Raw genomic sequence first — 19,669 nt, forward strand, 5'->3', positions numbered from 1 at the left:
TAGATTGAAAGACTGCTCCACATTTCAGTGCAAACCAAAAAGACCCTACTCACTTTCAATTTGCCAAATATGCTGTTGGCAATCCCATTTGCGACCACTGTTGCCAGTCGCAACATCAAATGGTCTTATACGACACCTCCTACATCGCTCCGACATCCACTAGCGATAAAAACCGGGTATGCCTCCGTCCAAATATAACATTATCACCTCGAAAACCACACAAACACAATATGCACATATCTCGCCTCATGCCAAATCCAGCTCGTCCAACAGAACACCCGAGGGAGAGATTATTGCTCCCTTGTTTTATGGAGATTTGTCGATGGGGAAAGAACTTCGACGAGCAGAGATCATTACATGAAATGTTTCCACCTTGAAGAATCAAGCGCATGAAAAAACTAAGCATTTCTACATATCGGACAACGGAGTTGAAAATTCTTTAAGCTGTTGGGGCAGTCAGACCCCCCGATAACCTCAATGACGATACTGAAGCAGAATGGGGAGAAGAATATCCTGTAAATCTACCCGGCGAAGGTGAAGGATTTTTCGAAGAGTACATTGCCGCCTTTGAAAAAATGACACCTGAAGAGAAGTGGACTCTGTCGACCGGCAGAGTTGTTGAAGATGAACTATACAAGAGAGTCACAGACGTCCATTTGCTTTCCATATCAACAAAAACAACATGTAGAAGACATACGTCAGGTTCTTCAGCGCTTGGATAAAGCGAATCTGTCCATCAAATTGACGAAATGTCTTTTCTTCAAGAGTCAAGTTGCATTCATCGGTTTTGTGATTAGCAAGGATGGGGTATCCGCTAATCCGGAAGAGATCAAAGCCGTCCTGGAGATGCCGCCACCAGCTGACATAAAAGGAGTCGATCGATGGGAGAATCTAAAGCTACGTATCAAACAATACTCCAAGATGTATGGCAAAGACCAGAAACGTTGGATGAAGAAAGAGTGCAAACGGCTAACGAGAATAAAAATCGCTTCTTGGATTACTCGGAGTCTATCAAAGATTCATTCGGGCGTATGCCGTCAAAACGGAACCAATCCGTCGCCTGAAGAAAGCAGGTCAACCATTTATTTGGCGAACAGACCAACAAAAGGCTTTCTCTGTGTTGAGGGACGATGTTGCAAAACTTCCAAATTTGCACAACCGCACTTCCGCACATCATTCGAATTGCTTTCTGACGCAACGTCGAAGCAAGGCATCGCCGTCATCCTCTGCCAAAGAGACGAAAATACGGATATTTTGATGCCCATCTCGTTTGCAACTCGCTCGCTTTCCCCAGCGGTGTCGTACCTCAGAGTACGGATGAATCAGCACCTGAAACTACGAACATGAGCGAAGCATTACCAACGGTACAGAAGCGCACTAAGACCCTAGGAGGCGTGGACAAGTGGAAGTTCAGACCGACGGTACCTAAGGTACGTAGGGCGATATAAAGGAAGGCAAGTGCCGAGGAAGCGTGGGACGAAGTCCGACCGCTCCACACGTAATGCCGAAAGTACGAGAAGATCTTTAGGCAGGAAACTTCTGGAAAGTAGTAGTAATAGACGAAGTGTAAAGTATAAATACCGTAACTACAGAATGCAATAAACATCATCAATTCACCAGAGACTTATAGTCTACATAAAGGTGTCGCTATTCGGGAACGACAGTGGAGAAAACCTATTCTGTTCAAGAAATAGAGGCGGTGGCCGTTTAATGGGGAATTCGCAAGTTCCGGGCCTATCCACAGTACTTTCGGACCATTCATATCTCCAGTAATTTTTGCAAACGAAGGAAGAAAAAACAGGACAGGCTTACTAGATCGGCTGTCGAACTTCAACATTTTGATTTTGGCATCATATACGTCAAACTGAGTACCAACGTCGTAGCGGATCATCTTTCAAATTTATGAAAGCTCTCTACCTTAACACTATTTGATTTATCAATAAAAGAGCGCTAGTACTATTAGACACTCACGTGACTTTACTCCTCAATCGTGCTGCCACACATTTTTGACCTCGCCCGCAACTTTTGCATATTTTTCCAGCAACACTTCCCCCACTCACTCTGTTTGCCTAGCTTGACTAGTCGTAAGAAGGATAAAAACAGGACAGCAATCTTATTGAAAAACTTTCCTGACTGACTTACTTTCCATTTGCTACATATTTAAATCCATCCTCAATTCTTCCTATGACAAGTAAGAGACCCAATAATGATAGAGACATTTTCGACAAGGAAGAAGGAGAAATTGCCAGCGACGACGAACATTTGTCCAGAAACACTATTCCCTTAACTCCTGTCAAGCGTCAGCGATCACCCGACCGTTCGAATGACAGTCGATCTAAGACAGTTAAGGTCGACGATCGACCGTCCAGCTATAACGGTCATTCAAGTGATCGATATCGTAAGGGAAGTCCACAGAGACGGTATGAATCGAGCTATGAACGCGATCGTGATCAATATAGATCTCGACAACGCCCTTCCGATAGAGATTCAGATCAAAAAGCAACAAATGGTTCTAAACTAGTGCACAGTAAACTTTCGACCGCAGAGTCAAATCGATACAAGACGAGTACTGCGCCTATGGATATCGACAACAATGCCAACGGAAAAAGGTATGTATATGTAACGCTGTTGAAAGTACATTATTGTGTATTAACATGTTGTCTGACTTCCGTTGCCTCTTATTCGTAAAGCTCAAATGCAGCAAAAGATGACGATGATGACATTGAACTTAGAGACGAAGATGAAATCAAAGCGGAGGAAGAAAGGCTTATTGAAGAGAGACGTAAACGACGCCAAGCAATATTGCAAAAGTACCAATCGAAAACGTTACAAAATGTTACTCAGGTTCAAGATAGAGCAGCCTCCATATCTGATAACGATACCAACATAGGTAAGAAATCGTGCTGTATAGTACTATGTCACAGGCACTTTCTGATCTATCTTAACAATTTTTTCTTTAGAATCTGAAGCTAACTCACGTCAGTCCACGCCTCAATTTGACTTGGCAAAGGAAGGTGCAATTGGCCATACCAGTAGCTCTGTTTCGACACCCGGACTGTCTGCTTCCGAAGATGACACGCAAATGGGTCCTAATCCAAGTGGATCTGAATCACCAGAACACATATCGGCTGCCGACTACAATCCTACCATGGATAGAATTGCCGATAATGAACGTCGACAAGGTGCTGTACCTCCAAAATCGAATAAGGATATTGAGCTTCTGAAGCAGAAGGATAAGCAAGAATCTGTGGTCGGTGGATCGACTAGTCATAGTGACAGCATGTTTGCTGCTGACTACAACGAAAAGTTGGAGAGTGTAGCCGCAGCGCAAACCGCAGCACCAGAAAAGGAAGAGTACGATATGTTTGCCGATGACGGTGATGACATGTTTGCACCATCCGATGCTCCACTAAAGTCAAAGGTCAACCCCAGTGTTGCTGCCGTACCTGTTTCTGCGGGTCAGAACCCTTCTCTTATCGATAATTGGGATGACCCAGAAGGCTATTACAGTAAGTTCAAGCAACTCTTGTAGAGATGATGACTATGCAATGATCTAATTATGGAACAACTTTTCAGGCGCAATCGTTGGCGAAACGTTGAGCGGTCGGTACCATGTTAACGCGAACTTGGGACGAGGTGTATTCAGCTCCGTCGTCAAAGCTAAAGACACCCAAAAGGACAATGTCGATGTTGCGGTCAAGATCATTCGTAACAACGAGACAATGTAAGTGGTAATTATGTTGGAACCAACTTCGTATGTTAATAGCTGACATTCGGTCCATTCTGATCCTATGAATAGGTACAAGGCTGGTCTCAAAGAGCTGAACATTTTGAAGAAGCTTATGGACGCCGACCCTGAAGACAAGAAGCACATCATTCGTCTTCATAGAAGTTTCGAATACAGGAACCATCTGTGCCTTGTTTTCGAGAGTTTAAGGTAAACGGGATACAAATCATCTGGACATGCGAGCTTAGTGCAAATACTCACCGTGTTTGTTTACAGTATGAATTTACGAGAGGTCCTCAAACGTTATGGCAAGGATGTTGGAATCAATATCAAGGCAGTCCGTGTGTACGCTCAACAGTTGTTCTTAGCTTTGTCGCTACTGAAAAAGTGTAATATTCTGCACGCTGATATTAAGCCTGACAATATCCTGGTAACTGAGTCAAAAAACACCCTGAAGCTATGTGATTTAGGTTCTGCCTCTGATGCGGATGACAATGACATTACCCCATACTTGGTCTCAAGATTCTACCGTGCTCCTGAAATTAGTAAGTTGAATACTTTAAGCTGTCATGGTGAAAAGCGTTTCTGTGGATCAGACTGACACTGTTCCAATCAGTTCTAGGGCTTCCATACGATTCGGCGCTGGATGTTTGGTCGGTTGGTTGCACGCTTTACGAACTCTACACAGGAAAGATTCTATTCCCTGGTCGGAGCAACAACCAGATGCTTAAGCACATTATGGACGTCAAGGGTCGATTTTCAGCCAAAATGCTTAGAAAGGGGCAATTCACCGAACAACATTTTGATGACCAGTACAACTTCCTCTCACAAGAAGTCGACAAAGTGACAAACAAGGTTGGTGTCATATGCGTCAATGTGGTTGCTACGATTATGTTTACTAAATGCATGCTTCTTATCATATTTTCAGGAGGTTACCAAAAAGATGGTCATTGTCAAACCGGTCAAGGATTTGAAATCCAGGCTAGCTCCAGGATCCAAATCGTCTGTTGAGGAGATCAGGCTGATCAGTGCCTTCATTGACCTGCTTGAAAAAGCGCTGCAGTTAAATCCTGAAAAGCGTCTTACCCCCAAGGAAGCTTTAAGCCACCCTTTCATTACTGGAAAACTGGCCGTTTAGTCTATCAACATAGCGATCATACCTACATTCTTTGTACATTTGAAATCGAGTAAAACTTGTAGATTATTCTCGAGAACTTTGTTGTGAAATTTAGGGTGCACTGGCGAGATAATCATTTTGCACTTCGTTTACAGATGACGGTCAGACAGCGAAGAGGAGTAACACTACCATGGGCATCATTCATCGAGAATGTAATTTACATAAAACCGTTGAAATTAAATAAATATAATATACTGAGTAGGGAACTATAATGCTTAGGATCTACCTAGGCAAACCTAGAATCGTATTACATACGGGCTATGACCAGTTCGCACAGCATGAGTGCCTACCGGCACGCCATGCTCTCTTGCTTCTACCATCATACCGTCACCGGCGAAAATAGCTACGTGTTCATTGCATTGATCGTCGTCTGTGCCATAAAATATAAAGTCGCCAATTTCGATAGAATCAAAGGCAACTTTCTGTCCACGATTGTCGTTGAATTGGTCACAGGTGTAGTGGGCAAGGGACATTCCTTTCGCTTGAAATAAGGAATACTTTGTCAAGCCACTGCAGTCGTAGCCTACCACGTTGGTGTCATTGTAGCCGGATGGAGAACAGCAGATACCGTCGGTTGGACCGCTATTATCACCACCACCCCAGGAGTACTTGAAGAAGTGTCATTAACCCTGCGAACATAATACGTATGAGACCATGCACTTACGACAATGCCATCTTGAGTTTGGGCTTTGGCGACTATGTCAGCGCCTGTACCTCTGCTGGTCGAAGTATTACATACCTAGTTATATATTTGATCAGTACACCATCTATGCTTCATACATACAGAACATCGACCACCACTGACCGGAAGATTTGGATCTAGCCCTGAGTAACCAGTTTTAACATAGTAGTCCGGGAAGTAATATGTACCGTCTGCGTTTTTTCAAAGCATTAGTTCTACCGCCACCAGCTGGGTGAATCAAAAATATCACTCACCATAATCCCACACGTTACTCCCATATAAAGTGTCGCCAATCGCCTGGCATTTGACTGGAATGAAAAGATGATAGTTGATACCATGTATAATTCTATGACCCTGTTATTTATTCTTACCATCAATGCAATCTCCAGTAAGATATACGTTCGTTGTTCGGGTAGCGTTTGAGGTTGGTGCACTGCGACCATCAAGGTCTGTTGATGCACTAATGCAAGCTTCTACCGTGGCGAAATGAACAATGATTCCTGCAACTGCGATCAGTAACCCTTTGATTGCTTGCATAGTGGTCAGTAGAACAAAGAACGTTCATTATGGATACAGCGGTTTTATACCTTGGAAGTAAGTAGTGCCATCGCAGTAATAAAGGTTTTTGGGATCTACCGCATGTTTGGTGTACTGATTCGGCAATTTTTCATTCAAGAAACGAGGTCCGATTTCCATACGTGCTCTTTGAGCAACCTTGGCCTTTTACAACACTAACTCATTATAGTTCTCGTTGAAATCTACCGAGATACCGTGCAACGGTCCAACTAGACGGATGTCTACATCGCAACGCTAAATGCCTTGAAAGGATCCATCTTCTGTTCCCAGCTTACATGGATACCTTGGGAAAATATAGTCTCGATCACCATGGCAAGTAATCGTATCATCCAGCTTCTAAGCATGTACTAGATATTCTCGTATATGCCGAGTATTCACTGCAATTGTTAACTGCGCAATCGAAATAAAAATCCTTGCTGCGCAAATTCGAATGGGTGTGACCTTTTTAGTTAGCTGGTGGCGACTTTAAATAACGGATGATTGTGACCATTAGATTATTAGAAGGCAAATGTCGGCAAGAGCACAGAATTGGCATGCGTTGCTATAACAAATGGTATACTAGCTCTTCATGTATCTTATTTCCGGAATCATACTTTATTCCAAAGTACAACAACCAGAAGATGATGCGTTTGACTGCACCACCTTATGTGGACGTTTGTGAAACTTGAGGATATACAAGAGCTCCCATAGCACCGATAAAGACTAAACATTATCATGGTTGTGAGGTAAATACATTTTCTGCAGCATGCTACAAATAAACTCTTCAGAAATAGATTGAAGTATGGTTTGTTTCATTAATCTGCAAGGCGAAAGTGAAACGAAGTTGACATTGATATCCATCAATTTACACATTATGTTTCTCATGAACTAGTGCTCAAGAACGTTTTCCATGTTTAACATGAAGAACTAGCTCAAATCATTGTCAAAATCTGATCCAAAACACATTGTTTGGCTTTTATTTACTTTGCCTATATTGATAAAATGATCGATGTATTTTAATCACTTTGAGTACTTGATAGAAGTAGCTTCAAACACACCTTTAGCTGGATTTCGCTCATCATGCAAAATAAAAATACGAATCGCCAAGTGCATGATCATAAGAAGCTTTGTCGCCAACAAAATCCCAACAACCACCCATTTCAGCCAGACGCGGTCCTCGAAATATTTAAAAAGCTCTCCTGAGGTTCAATATACAGAACGTCCTGCAACCAGACACAACGTTGAATTACTATACGAATGTCAAATTCAACAATCAAATACCACAGCGCATGGTACTTGTTCCTTAAACTACCTTCATACCTAGAAGAAAGTGGAAAAAACAAGTATTCGGCAGAAATGGTGTGGAATCAGCTATCATCAACTTTATACAGAACCTGCGGACAAACCAAGTTGTTGTAACCTTGAGATATGTGTTATTCTTTTTGCGATTAGGCGTTATCATTAATCCAAATATGAAACATGCGCTCGTCACTGTTCTACTGTAAAAGTTCTCAATATGACCGCTGATACTCCCGTGTTATAACTAACAGTCAACGCTGCGCATGGACGCCGAGAACATCAGCTACCAAATGAATACCGCATCATCAGTGACAAGTACCAGACGACTCTGTCAAAGGCAATTTTCTGCTTCCCACAAGAGTCAGGTTTTCTCTCGGATGGAGAAGTAGAGATCATGGAATTATCTGTTTCCTCCCTTATGAAAGCCATAGAAGGCAAGAAGTGAACTGCCACCCAAATTACCAAGACATACTTCAAAGGAGCGATATATGCTCAAGAATAACTATTGAAAGGACTTCTCTATGGTTTGCCAGTCTCCATTAAAAAATAATCATATTTCTCAAGGGAACCACTTCTGGTGTTGGGTTTACGATCTGGTCAACAACCTTTCATAGCGGGAATCCGTAGTTGCTCGATAAATGGTTGGTATGGGTGCCATCATCTATAATAAGGCTACTTTCACACTGGCCACTTTGTCTGTTAAACCTAAATCCAGAGCCATTGATTTGGCTACGAACTTCTGGACAGAACCATATTGTTGGTGGTGGCTGTAGAGCTGAAGGAGCTCTATTGGCAATTGGAGGGTTTTCTGTAGGCTTTGAGTCTGATACTGGTGAAAGCACTCGTATTCCGGACTCCAATGGAACATGGTATCAGAAAAGCCTAAGACTAAATTTCAACCGCTGGAACCTTTAATGGTCTACCTGGCTCCCTCCCATGCCAAATCTGTAGTAGAATCCATGACAAATACTCTGCAGTCGGTTGAACTTATAGCAACGCTGTCTTACAGCCACAATTTTGAATGTTTGTATGAAAATTGTATACCTACTCCTTAGGTACACCATCAAAGTCCGACGCAGCTCAAAGAAAATGATTGAAGATTTGAAAGACACTTCTGGCACAATGTAATAAAAACTACTATGTTCTGAGTATCTCATACATCAAGTTATGAAGGGTATCGAATTCCCAGTCAGCAGCCGCACCAGCTTACCGCTACCATCAGCCTTTTCAAGTGTACAACACCCTATTGGAACGTCGGGGATTACCATTCAGCAGCATTCCCTGTTTTCAAAGCGGATGTCTCAATCGACGATAAACGTAATATTGAGCTTATATCGGATGCTGAAGAGCAACTTTTGCACTGCTGTTATCCACCCTTGGATGGAGGATGCATTAGTCTCAATGCAGCGCCAATAGATTTGAGGACGAGAAGTCCTTGAAGATCGCCGGACCTGTTGCAGATACTTCAAAGAAATTGAAAAAAAATTGGCTTGAGTAAAGGATTTACTGTATACAGATAATACAGATAGTAACGCATACAGATAGTAACGTATACTTTCGGGATGAATAAAAGTTATTTGAATTTGGATTTTCTACTAAGTTGAGGGTGGCACCAAGTAAATATTCAATTTCTGAAGGAATTTAGTACCTAGCCTCAATACTTAACCCATTGCTCCGGATGCTGAGAGCTACGCAACAAATCAATGAAAACAAAAACTTTTAAATCATTTTCAAGCAATGAACAACGAAACAACTTAATATATATAAAACCTTCTTCGATAGGCCATAAATGCTGAGCGTCTCACCAAACCGTGGGCGAAGTTTTGCTCATGCTGAGTAACCTTAAATCTCTTTGTGGTATTGTTGATACACTCACATGAGAACGGGACTCGGAATGTACACATTGATGCGGCGCAGACTGTGCGTATGCTTTGCGATTGTGTTGCTTTGCATCATGGGATAAAAACCGTAGCATGATTTTTTGGTTTCTTTATCCTTCTTCTTTGATATCACACAAATTGAGATTTCTTCAGCAGTTCTACCACACTGAGCCAAGTATGAATCAGATGCCGAATTCATTTACTCTCTCTGCCGTAAGATCAAATATCAACACTGGCGATCTTATACTGGAAGTCAACCGAAAAAGCACTGTCATAACAACGAATGAAACTGCCGCCTCCGGCATGGATGCTATATCTACCATGAATATTGATAACGAACATAGCAATTTACATACTCAGCGTCGATGTAATAGCTGGGCAGATATATCAACACATCATTTTTTCAACGTACTTTTCAGCAAAAGTGCGGTGGACCAGTTTTATAGATTGTGGAATTGGACCGGTGGTATAATGGAACAATACGTTTGGCGATCACAATCTGCTACGAAATTTTATGCTAAGAACTTTATAAAAGTACTTGCAATAGCGATTCAAGCTGAGATGGTAAAGAGCATACCGGTAGCAGCTGCTTTAAGCGATTTTAATTTGTATAATGTTGGCCCGTCAGTTTTTGGTCAGCTAGCACAAGGAGCCGTTGTTGCATGTTTTGCAGTACTCCTCACCAGAGCTACTCGCCAGCGTCCTATTGACTCCCTTGCTGATGGTCCTTTGTCTTCCGTATCTTGTGCATACTGGCTTTGGGCGAATCGTGGAAGCAAATCCAACGGCAAGATCCACCAAATTTTGATTGAGATTCCTGAAAATTTCGATCCTAAGCTCGCCCTAAGACAGCGACTTCTTTCCGCAATCCCTGGAATTGCCCTAACACTTTCATCTTTCGTAGTATACTTTCTACTTTCACTGGGTGATGATCGTAAACGGAAATGGGCTTTACTCATAAGCATTTTTGGGATCATATCTGAAATTTTACGCCTATTAGCAACGTGGCTTACAATTAGCTCCATGAAGACCAAACCTTCCTTTGAAGAAAACAAGAGACTTCATCTTTATCCAGAGTCTTCGAATGATCTTGATTCCCAACCTTTTGTTGTATGGCGTCCCAATTCTGTTCTTCGACCTCTACGTCTATTTTCTGATTTTACGAATGGTAGAAAAACTGTACCAAGTTCAATCTATGGAGTATATTCTTTCACCTGGTGTTGGACAAGCCCTAAAGCGATGGTATCTGTACTTATTTTCTGTACAGCGGCATCATTAATAGTATTATCAACAGGAGCGCTCATTTGCAGTGGAGATACTTCCATGGAAGCTGCCTCCCTTGGCATTTTACTTTGTCTGAGCGCAAGCGGCTTTTTCAGGATAGCCCATACAAGTGAATCGGACTTGCGAGATGTTTATACTGAACATATCTCAGCCACACTACTGAAAGATGTCATATTAAATACTTTTGCTCCTTTTACAGCCCATCGATTGGCAGAAAATGCAGAAAGCTTAATAATGAAAAGTTTGATAGAACACCCCGGTACAGTCACCTTACAAAATGAGACTTTGCAGACTTTCAACGTTTGGCCAGGATCGAAAATCAATATGCACGAAGTTTTTTACTATTTAACAGGCGCCTCCCAACCGGTCTCAAAGCTGATTATGCATTGGAGAGACAGAGATACAGAACTTAGCCCTTTGCTTGAGATAGCAGACGCTCTATATTGTAGAGCGCTTCTGATGATCAAGCATGCGCATGTTTGCAACCAAGGTAAACCTCGACGATTGGGCTCGAAATGTAACGTTGACTCTTCTCGTTTGATGTCAGCAGTTTTGCTTGCATCGGGACATGCACATTGCAGTGATGTCTCTGATATTTTGAAGGGTATCAAAGATTGGATGCAGCATGAGGACCTGCTTTGGAGCATCATCGGGACCAACATGACCCTCGATATGATGGTGTTACCGCCTCTTCGCAAACAACTAGAATCAACATCCAATACCTTAGACCTCGCTCTTCGAGTTTGTCACATGGCGATGTACGAAAGTATTCACTCGGGCGATATGTTAGAGGCGGTTCCAACAGCTTTGTACTATTTACTTACTGGTAGTACCGCATTAGGTAGCTCGACGGCCCGCATGGTAGAACTCGCTATTCGCCAATATGGGGCTGTCAATATGGTGCTATCACTTGATCGAGTTACGATTCATATAGAAGGATACGAGATATTCTGTCATGGCAAGCTGCATGACTGGCCGGGGGGATTTATCCCAGTACCATCTTCGTTATCACAAATACATTAGCCACGTTACTATACTTTAGCTAAATTCATTTTTGGGTCCAAGCTACCAGGATTTCACAAGGACGAACATCGAAGAGACTGACAACTCGCCATCAAAGACGACACTGCATATTCAGCGTTGATATTATTAGGAAAACCCTGTACATTGTATGCCATTCTATAAGCTTGCTATTTTTTTCAACAAGATAGAAATCACCATTCGATTAATTAGGATTGTAGCAATCAAATGAATCAATAGGCACATTTGTCAAGCGTTAACCATTTCGCTGGAGTCCATTGGTCCCTAGTGAGACTTCAAATTTACTTATTCATAATCTTCTATATTTCAGTGAACCAAAGACATAGAAATTATATCTCAAAACCAAACTACCAGGTCCAACTCTGCGACAGTCTGACGTATTCTGAGTACTACGGGAAGGATTGATAAGATTCGGGAACGGGAATGAACGATTGAAATCAGTTCAAAGATCTGCCTCGCCAGATGACTCAGTACTTAACAACTTGAAGTAAAACTTTTTCAATGCTGCAACGTCGTGTAGGTTATTTTGGGTTTTGTTGACGGTCATCTGAATTGCGGTATTTGGACATATCTCGGACCAGCTCCGGTGCGAATAATTTACGCTATTGAAGGGGTCAAGTACACTATTGAACGAACTGAAGGTATGCGATAGCTAAAGTTGAGATAACAATTCTTGAATACAATGGGGGTGTATATTCAGTCATGTTGAGGGCTTGCAATCTACGGAAGCCTATAACTGCGCAATATTGGTTCTCATATTATCACGTAAAGAAAGTCTTTAATCCTTCTTCGCATGTGATTCAAAGCATCTCTTTCGCCTTTCTGCTTTTACTTGCCCTTTTAAAAAATCATACTTCAGTACTTCGTTATAATTTTTTTCATATTTTCTAATGATCAAGCGACTTATTAGCTATCCGCATAATTCGATTTATGCTGATACCACAATCATGAGCATGGATAACAACGAAGATACGGCTGTAGATATTCAAGTGAAGACGGGTTGTATAAACTCGGAGCTTATTGCTGCTTACAAGGCACCAAAAAAAGTAGCAAGGACTATGGATGGCTATCGCCAGCAATTCATAAACTGCGCCATTGTTTGGAAGGTTATGTACACTGTTGAGCAGCTTTATGGAATTAGCATAATCAATAGGTTGTCGCAACTAAACGTATGGTATCCAGGATGCATATTTCATTACTTTATCATGCTGTACGCCATCAAAAGGGGTGAAGCTATCGACAGGTCTATTGTACTTCATACTCAAGCTTTGTTAAAAGATTTCAAACTGGCATCCCTGGCCAGTCTTATACTTACGGTACCAGGAGCTGACGCTATAAGCGAGTTTGACCTAAAAAAAACTATCCCTGCTGTATACAGCCAGCTTGCTCAAAATGCAGTCGTGACAAGTTTCGGAGTTCTCTGCTCTAGTGACGGTGGACGCCCGCCACTTGATGCCTTATGCGATGGACCGTTATCTTCGATTTCTAGCGCAGTATGGCTGTGGAGAATGCGCAAAGATCGTGGCCGTAGTGAACAGCGTCGATGGGAGTTTACAGATGACAGTTCCGATGATATTATTACGCCAATCGATAGGCTGAGGGAGTCAGCTATAGATTCTCTACCGGTTATTGCCATCATTTCTGGATCATTCATCATATATTTCTTATCATTTCTGGAAAGTCATGAATGGAAATGGGCGCTCACTGTCAGCGTCACCGGTCTTGCATCAGAAGCAGCACGTTTGTTGGCTACTTGGCTAGCGACAGCTTCTGTAGAAAGTGTACTGAAAAACGATGATGACTTTTCACATGAGAAAATAGCTGTCTTTATGGCTTCTGGAAGAGAGGATATGACGTTTATCGAATTTCAGAATGGCAGGCTTCAATCTACAATCACTTGGCAAAAATTTACCGCGATAAGTGCTGTAACGGCTTATTCTTTGTACGGTCATGCAACATACACCTGGCAATGGGTTTGTATCAAGAAAGCTATTATGTCGCTTTTGCTTTTTTGCGTCTCAGCCATGTTAGCTATATTTTCGACAGGAGCTCTCGTTGCAAGCGAAGATGGTTCACTATTGGGAGGCTTTTTGAGCTTCATTATTTGTTGCTGTGCAGCAGGCAAGCTAAGTACCGGTACTTCCGCAAACTCTTCCCATCCTGATGTTTATTATGAACTGCTTTCTGCTACAAGTCTTGGAGCCATTGTTGGTCAAATTGGCGAATATGTCCAGGCGGATTCAATGCATTCACGTGACTTCGTTACTTATAGCTTACTGGCGAAGAGCGACACCATCACGTATCATGGAAGAAAATTTAAAGTTTATAAGCCAAAACAAGAAAACGTGATTGAAATGCATGATGTGTATCGCAGCTATGCTGATCTTGATACAAGGATCAGTAGGATGTTCCATAGAACAGAAGATTATGATGGACGTAGCATCATGCTAGAAATTGCCGATGCACTGTACTGCCGAGCTCTTTTGTTGATAAGACACGTACATTTTTGTCGCCACAGAGAGCCAAGCGTGCGTAGAAATGTTTGTAACGCCGATACAACACATTTCCTATCAGCAATTTTGCTTGTATCGCATCATGTAGATTGCCCTTACGTACGTGAAATTCTTAGTGATATCAAAGCTTGGATGGATCATGAGGATCTTCTTTGGAGCATCATTGGGTCCAAAGTAACCCTTGAAATGATGGCGTTGCCTCATCTGAGAGCACAATTGAAATCATCAAATACGTTGGATCTGGCTCTACGGATGTGTCATATGGCAATGTATGAAAATGTTCCCACTGGGAATATGCTAGAGGCTGTTCCAACAGCTATGTACTATTTACTTACTGGAGACACCGCTTTAGGCCATGCACCGGCTCGTGTAGTCCAGAATGCGGTGAGAACCTTTGGCGCCATTAACATTAGCCCGTATCTAAATGAGGTTATTTTAACTGTTGGTGATCAGTATAAAATACTGTGCAAAGGTGAGCTTCATCCCTGGCCCGGAGGCTTCATTCCCATCATGACAGGCGATGCCGTGACAGATCAGCCAGCTAACTACAATATGGCCCGAGCGATGTTTGCTCCGATGCTGGGAGGACCAAGGCTCGGACAACGAGAAACACAGCGTCTTTCCCGATTGTCGATAATTTAGTCCTTCCTACAGTATTTCTTTTGTAAAGCACCATCATTTATAAAAGTAAGAAGTGATTAAACATACTTTAGCTTTTTCTTTTTTATCTTATGCGCCTTATACATTGCTCCCACTTCTATGACATGTGCCGATGTTTATAAAAGTATTATTGTTGACACCCGCCTATAAACTCCATGTAAGAAAGGAAGCATAACGGAATTGGCCATGTCACTAAGTATAAGTCTGCCTTTCCCAAACTTAGCAAAATGCTATACCGGCCAGAAAATTAATTAAGCAATCCTAAAGGAAATCTGAAATGAAGTCTTTCAACGTTATCCTGGTAATGGGATTTTCTTTCTACTGGGTAGCAGTACCTTTTGCAGTCCAAACTTTTTCTCTTGACATTTTGTTAATACCGCAGTGCCTAATAGAGAATGAGCTTGAAAATGTCAAATTCTAAATAGCAATTTCGTATAGAATCAATACTTGGACTGATGTTCGGAGACAGCCACCAGGTCCGTCTCACTCTTCCCTTCCCCTCCCTTTTGTGTGGCTGGCATGAAGAGGCACTTCATTTTATTTTATTTTGGCTTGGACTTCCGCTCAAAAAATAGGAAAACATGGGTTTTCTCCACAGCAAGCGATTCATCTAAACAATTAAGTACAATGAAACGCTAGTATTTACGTAGTTTTAAAAACTGGAATATCGCCGGCTTCGCTGCAAAGCTGTAGGTTGGGCTTATATTTTCTTTACGCTTCTAAGCTTGATGCTATTACTAGGGCTTTTAATCCTAAAAGGCGTCCAATGCTTTCATTGCTTGTAAGACATGATGACAGATCATTCGTGGGAATTGCGAAAAAGCTTCGTCCTATAGCGATCTTTGTAAAAGTTTAGCTTTTGATGATACCTTTGTGTTTGATAGCTTACTGATTTACATCACCTGAACAGCGGGGGTCGAAATCAACGAAATGTCTGGTACCTGATCCGTATGCTCTCTTTTACCACTTCCTCTTCCTCTTATTCCACCCACAGGGCACGCACTAGGACGCTTTTCTTGTATTTTATCAGAGCCTTTTACAACTCAACTATAGTGGAATCATGAATTTCAAAGAACAAATAGCTCAGATATGCTTTGGAGCATATATCACTCTATATTTGATACTGGAGCCACTACTTGGAGATTATAACGCAACACTGAAGCCCATTGCACTGACATTTTCGTTAAGCTTTGTGGTAATCAACCTTTCTAACATTGTAAAATCCTCCAAATATGCTCAAATTGAATGATATTTTATCGTTGAATAAAGTAATAATGAAAAAGCTACGTGAACTAGCCTGATGAATATCTGCTGTGGAGCACCATTAAATCATGCGGAACGCTTGCAATGATGGTGTTGTCATATCTACGAACACGGTTGGAATCGTTCAAAACGTTGGGTCTTTCTCTATAAATATACCCTATGTCGATATATGGTTCCCACTGACAGTATGCAGAGGCGGTTCCACCGGCTGGATTGTTACTGCAAGTAACACCTTAGACCACGCTATGGCTGGTGTAGTTGAACGTGCCGTCGTGTTTCTTGAGGTCGTGAACCTTTTCTAACGGCTCCACTCGCAAAGCTGGCCCAATCTCCTGTATAGGTGTACTCGTCCATAGATACTTGTGCATAGAATGTACTTTATTACTTGAAACAAATAGCTACTGATTGATGAAATTTAACCAGACAGTGTTCGCGATGCAATTGATATACTTGATGGCATAGATTTCTAACTTTGAAGAAGGCATAGGCTCGCTTTTTAACGGGAGTGCGATGACAGGACGGCAGTAATTTTCTTCTGATATTTGGCCGCTCCGGCGATCCTTATCTTTGGAATGCATTTTCAACCTGTTTTCTGGTTCTTCTGAATGCTGTGAACGAATGTCGACCTTTTCAATGACGTTCGATATCAACAGCTACAAGTATCAAGTGAGTTTCAAGTAAGTTGCATCATCCTCTCTTATCAAGTCATACAATTTGAACCACACTGTACCTTTGTAGATAGTAAAACGGAAAGTAGGGGCAGATGACTTGGGCTTACGTTGGAGACTTGCTATGGCATATCGTATTGCTTGGATCTTGTCAGTCTAGTGATGTAGCCTTTAGGAGCATCCATGACGAGGATCTCCATCGACAATCCTAAATTGTCGGGTCAATATCGATGTGAACTTCTTTGAAGTGGTTTAACCAACAAAATCCTACCTGAATGAATATAGCCAACTGCCCTTAATCTTAGAACTCGTGCTTCCTCTTGTTGACACATTGAGGCAAGATGATTCAACATGTCTTTTAGCATCTTTGGTGTCTTCAAGTCACTTCCCAGCATTCTCCAGCTTCCGTTTGGGCCATCAAAATTCCATTTGCTTCGGTGCAGCCATAGTCTGCTATGCCCTTCTGCAATATCAGGTCACCACGTCTGCCCATTATTTTTCTCTTCATTCTGGTGATAGAGGAAATGATGCAGTTTTCATACTTTCGAATGGACGTGTTCATGCTGGCTGCATCTCCTCTAGAATAACAATTCAATTTTAACAACGGATTTCGATATCCCTTTGTAAACACGTTTCACAAACCTGACTGTTTCCAGACCGGGAATATTATCAAACACCCTATCCACCATACCCCATATGCGAAGCATATACCAGAGTTCATGATGTGATGCTTCCAAATTGCCTGATTCGTATTCACGTATCCTATAACCCAAAAGTTAGCTCCATTGTTTATCAGCAATCGTAACCTATGTTACATACATCATGTTCATGAGGTCAAGCACCCGGTCAGGATCAAAATCCTTGTCACGACTGAAATTCGCTCCAAGGGCATTTTGCACCTTGTTTTCGAGACCAGCTGTCGTTTTCTAGTATGCCAACCAGGCGACAGTAGTTAGAATGCGTTTGACATTGTACTTACTTGCTTGAGGTGAAATTCAACTTACTGCACTTAATGATGCCAAATACTTGGTTATATCGTCAGGAACATCATCTGGGAGGGTCACTGGCGGGAAAGAATCGACCCCTTTAAGCTCCACTTTGGTAAAGTGGCCTTCTATTGTGTAATTTTATCTCTGATATCCAGTATCCAGACTGAATGGATTTTTAAACATGATAGCTTAAAAGATCCAAATCTTGCAAGCAAGAACCCGTGTTCACTACGGTGATGTTGGTTGTTGGCTTTTTTGGAAGCATGCGGGTCGGTCTTCGCCCTCCCAAAGACATGATGCAATCCAAAGCATGTATTTTGCCGCGTTGACATCTCTGTTCCATAGCATACCACAGTTTTTGCAGTCTAGGATGCCATGGAATTGAGAGCCTTGCGGAGTTTGCCACTTCTCCAGAGGTCGGCGGTGGCAGTTGTGACAGACCTGATATTGATAAACGATACGTCAATACGAGTGGAATGGACTTGGAAGTCACATCAATTACCAAGAGCCTTCAACTTGAAAATACATTCAACATGCACTTACTGTTCAAAATTACACTTCTTTCCAAATTCGAAAAGTTCATCTTCAACAACTTTGCCGGCCGACAGAGTCCACTTCTCTTCGGGAGTCATTTTTTCAAAGGCGACAATGTACTCTTCTCCAAACATAGATTTCCTTAGTTTGTTTTCAAAGGCTCGGCAAATCGCATTCTGAAGGACTTGCTCATTAAGTTTGGCCGGCGCTGGAGTAGTGGGGTTTCTTTCTCCTGGCAGACGCCTCTTTGGGGAAGGGAATTCGACCGTAAGGAGTTCTACCATATCTTGTTCATGTTTTTCTTTTAGCTCGTTTACGCATCATCGTGACAAGGAAGTAATGTACACTTCGAAAAATTCTTCATCTGCGGAGGGCGCATTTACGGGATCTTCTTCTCCCTATTCTGCTTCAGTATTGTCATTGATATTGTCGAGGGTCTGACCTAACACCGGAGCTTTGAAAAACCATTGTCATTATAAGACCTAATATTGTTGAAATATATTAACCACTTACAATGGTCGTTTATCAGGTGAGTCTGATACTCCTCGACAGTATGATTTGGAAACTGGCAATCTGGAAAGATGCAGACCAGGAAACGTCGCCCAAACACTTTAGCTCCAAATATATCCATAGGTATTTTCAAATCTATATCCGAATTGTAAAAAAGTTTAGTTTCTTCATGCGCCCTATTCTTCAAGCTGGAAACATACTATTTAGTCGTCGTAGATAACTTTTCAAAGCATCTTTACTCTTCAAGTTCTTTCCCCATCGGCAATCCTCCATAAAACAAGGGAGTAGTATCTCTCACTAGAGCATTCTTTTGGACGAGCTGGACTTGACAACCTTGCTTCGGTCGTGTTATTTGGTTATAACACTAGAAAAAAGATTCACATCGCGATTGATGACATCGCCATCACTAAGGATGCAATGCACGCCTAGTGGTACGAAATAAGTCGGGCTTCAACCTATTTCGCAGATATGGGATAAATAATCGAGCTTGTGAAAAAGAACGTTCGCTTGGGGTGAGCTAGCACATACAGCCAAATACTGTTAGTTGGCGGAATGAGGACGAGGATGTGGTTATAGGCTCTAGAGCCACGCTTTTATTCTCAGTCATATAAATAATAAAAATTTTCTATCTAATGTATCCCAGATCTCTATGCCACGCCAGCATGTTCGCCTTTGTGGCCTGGGAGGGTCAACTTCTAACTTAATTTTTTGTGATCTTTCTTTTGTTTGGGAGGGAGGCCACCACATCCTCGTCCTCATTCCGCCAACTAACAGTTGCGTGTCGTTCCTAACACAACTGTAGTGTGGCTCCATTCGTCCTCAGATGTGGTTACTTTTCCGTACTAGGCGAACATGGTCTCTAAAATTTGTTGTCCACGGACATGTTG

General features: G+C 42.0%; 6 protein-coding genes across 6 annotated transcripts; 1 reads left to right on the forward strand and 5 right to left on the reverse strand.

Moving 5' to 3' along the window:
* Positions 1-3,385: 3,385 nt before the first annotated feature.
* On the forward strand, positions 3,386-4,865 carry K450DRAFT_180085 (uncharacterized protein; the record flags this gene model as incomplete). Its single annotated transcript, XM_051584333.1, has 6 exons — positions 3,386-3,509; positions 3,577-3,724; positions 3,800-3,937; positions 4,004-4,272; positions 4,344-4,582; positions 4,656-4,865. 6 exons carry the CDS (start codon positions 3,386-3,388, stop codon positions 4,863-4,865), a joined length of 1,128 nt encoding a protein of 375 aa, XP_051440895.1.
* Positions 4,866-4,995: 130 nt separating this feature from the next.
* K450DRAFT_283975 (uncharacterized protein) lies at positions 4,996-6,282 on the reverse strand (the record flags this gene model as incomplete). Its single annotated transcript, XM_051593494.1, has 6 exons — positions 4,996-5,512; positions 5,569-5,643; positions 5,710-5,777; positions 5,841-5,894; positions 5,958-6,107; positions 6,174-6,282. 6 exons carry the CDS (start codon positions 6,280-6,282, stop codon positions 5,141-5,143), a joined length of 828 nt encoding a protein of 275 aa, XP_051440896.1. The 3' UTR covers positions 4,996-5,140.
* Positions 6,283-7,830: 1,548 nt separating this feature from the next.
* On the reverse strand, positions 7,831-8,457 carry K450DRAFT_259704 (uncharacterized protein). Its single transcript, XM_051592037.1, has one exon. The coding sequence runs from the start codon at positions 8,306-8,308 to the stop codon at positions 8,102-8,104; it is 207 nt and encodes a 68-aa protein (XP_051440897.1). The 5' UTR covers positions 8,309-8,457; the 3' UTR covers positions 7,831-8,101.
* Positions 8,458-16,899: 8,442 nt separating this feature from the next.
* On the reverse strand, positions 16,900-17,549 carry K450DRAFT_259715 (uncharacterized protein). The gene is made up of 3 exons (XM_051592038.1): positions 17,392-17,549; positions 17,021-17,327; positions 16,900-16,957 (listed from the first exon to the last, which is right to left on the reverse strand). The coding sequence occupies exons 1-2, from the start codon at positions 17,454-17,456 to the stop codon at positions 17,126-17,128; spliced, it is 267 nt and encodes an 88-aa protein (XP_051440898.1). The 5' UTR covers positions 17,457-17,549; the 3' UTR covers positions 16,900-16,957; positions 17,021-17,125.
* Positions 17,550-18,522: 973 nt separating this feature from the next.
* Positions 18,523-19,340, reverse strand: K450DRAFT_259721 (uncharacterized protein). The gene is made up of 4 exons (XM_051592039.1): positions 19,311-19,340; positions 18,983-19,237; positions 18,786-18,917; positions 18,523-18,726 (listed from the first exon to the last, which is right to left on the reverse strand). The coding sequence occupies exons 2-4, from the start codon at positions 19,053-19,055 to the stop codon at positions 18,671-18,673; spliced, it is 261 nt and encodes an 86-aa protein (XP_051440899.1). The 5' UTR covers positions 19,056-19,237; positions 19,311-19,340; the 3' UTR covers positions 18,523-18,670.
* K450DRAFT_259723 (uncharacterized protein) lies at positions 19,317-19,645 on the reverse strand. Its single transcript, XM_051592040.1, has one exon. It carries the CDS (start codon positions 19,593-19,595, stop codon positions 19,386-19,388), a length of 210 nt encoding a protein of 69 aa, XP_051440900.1. The 5' UTR covers positions 19,596-19,645; the 3' UTR covers positions 19,317-19,385.
* Positions 19,646-19,669: the final 24 nt, after the last annotated feature.

The sequence above is a fragment of the Umbelopsis ramanniana genome, assembly GCF_025399195.1.
Source record: "Umbelopsis ramanniana AG unplaced genomic scaffold K450scaffold_76, whole genome shotgun sequence".
In the NCBI taxonomy this organism is placed as follows: Eukaryota; Fungi; Mucoromycota; class Umbelopsidomycetes; order Umbelopsidales; family Umbelopsidaceae; genus Umbelopsis; species Umbelopsis ramanniana.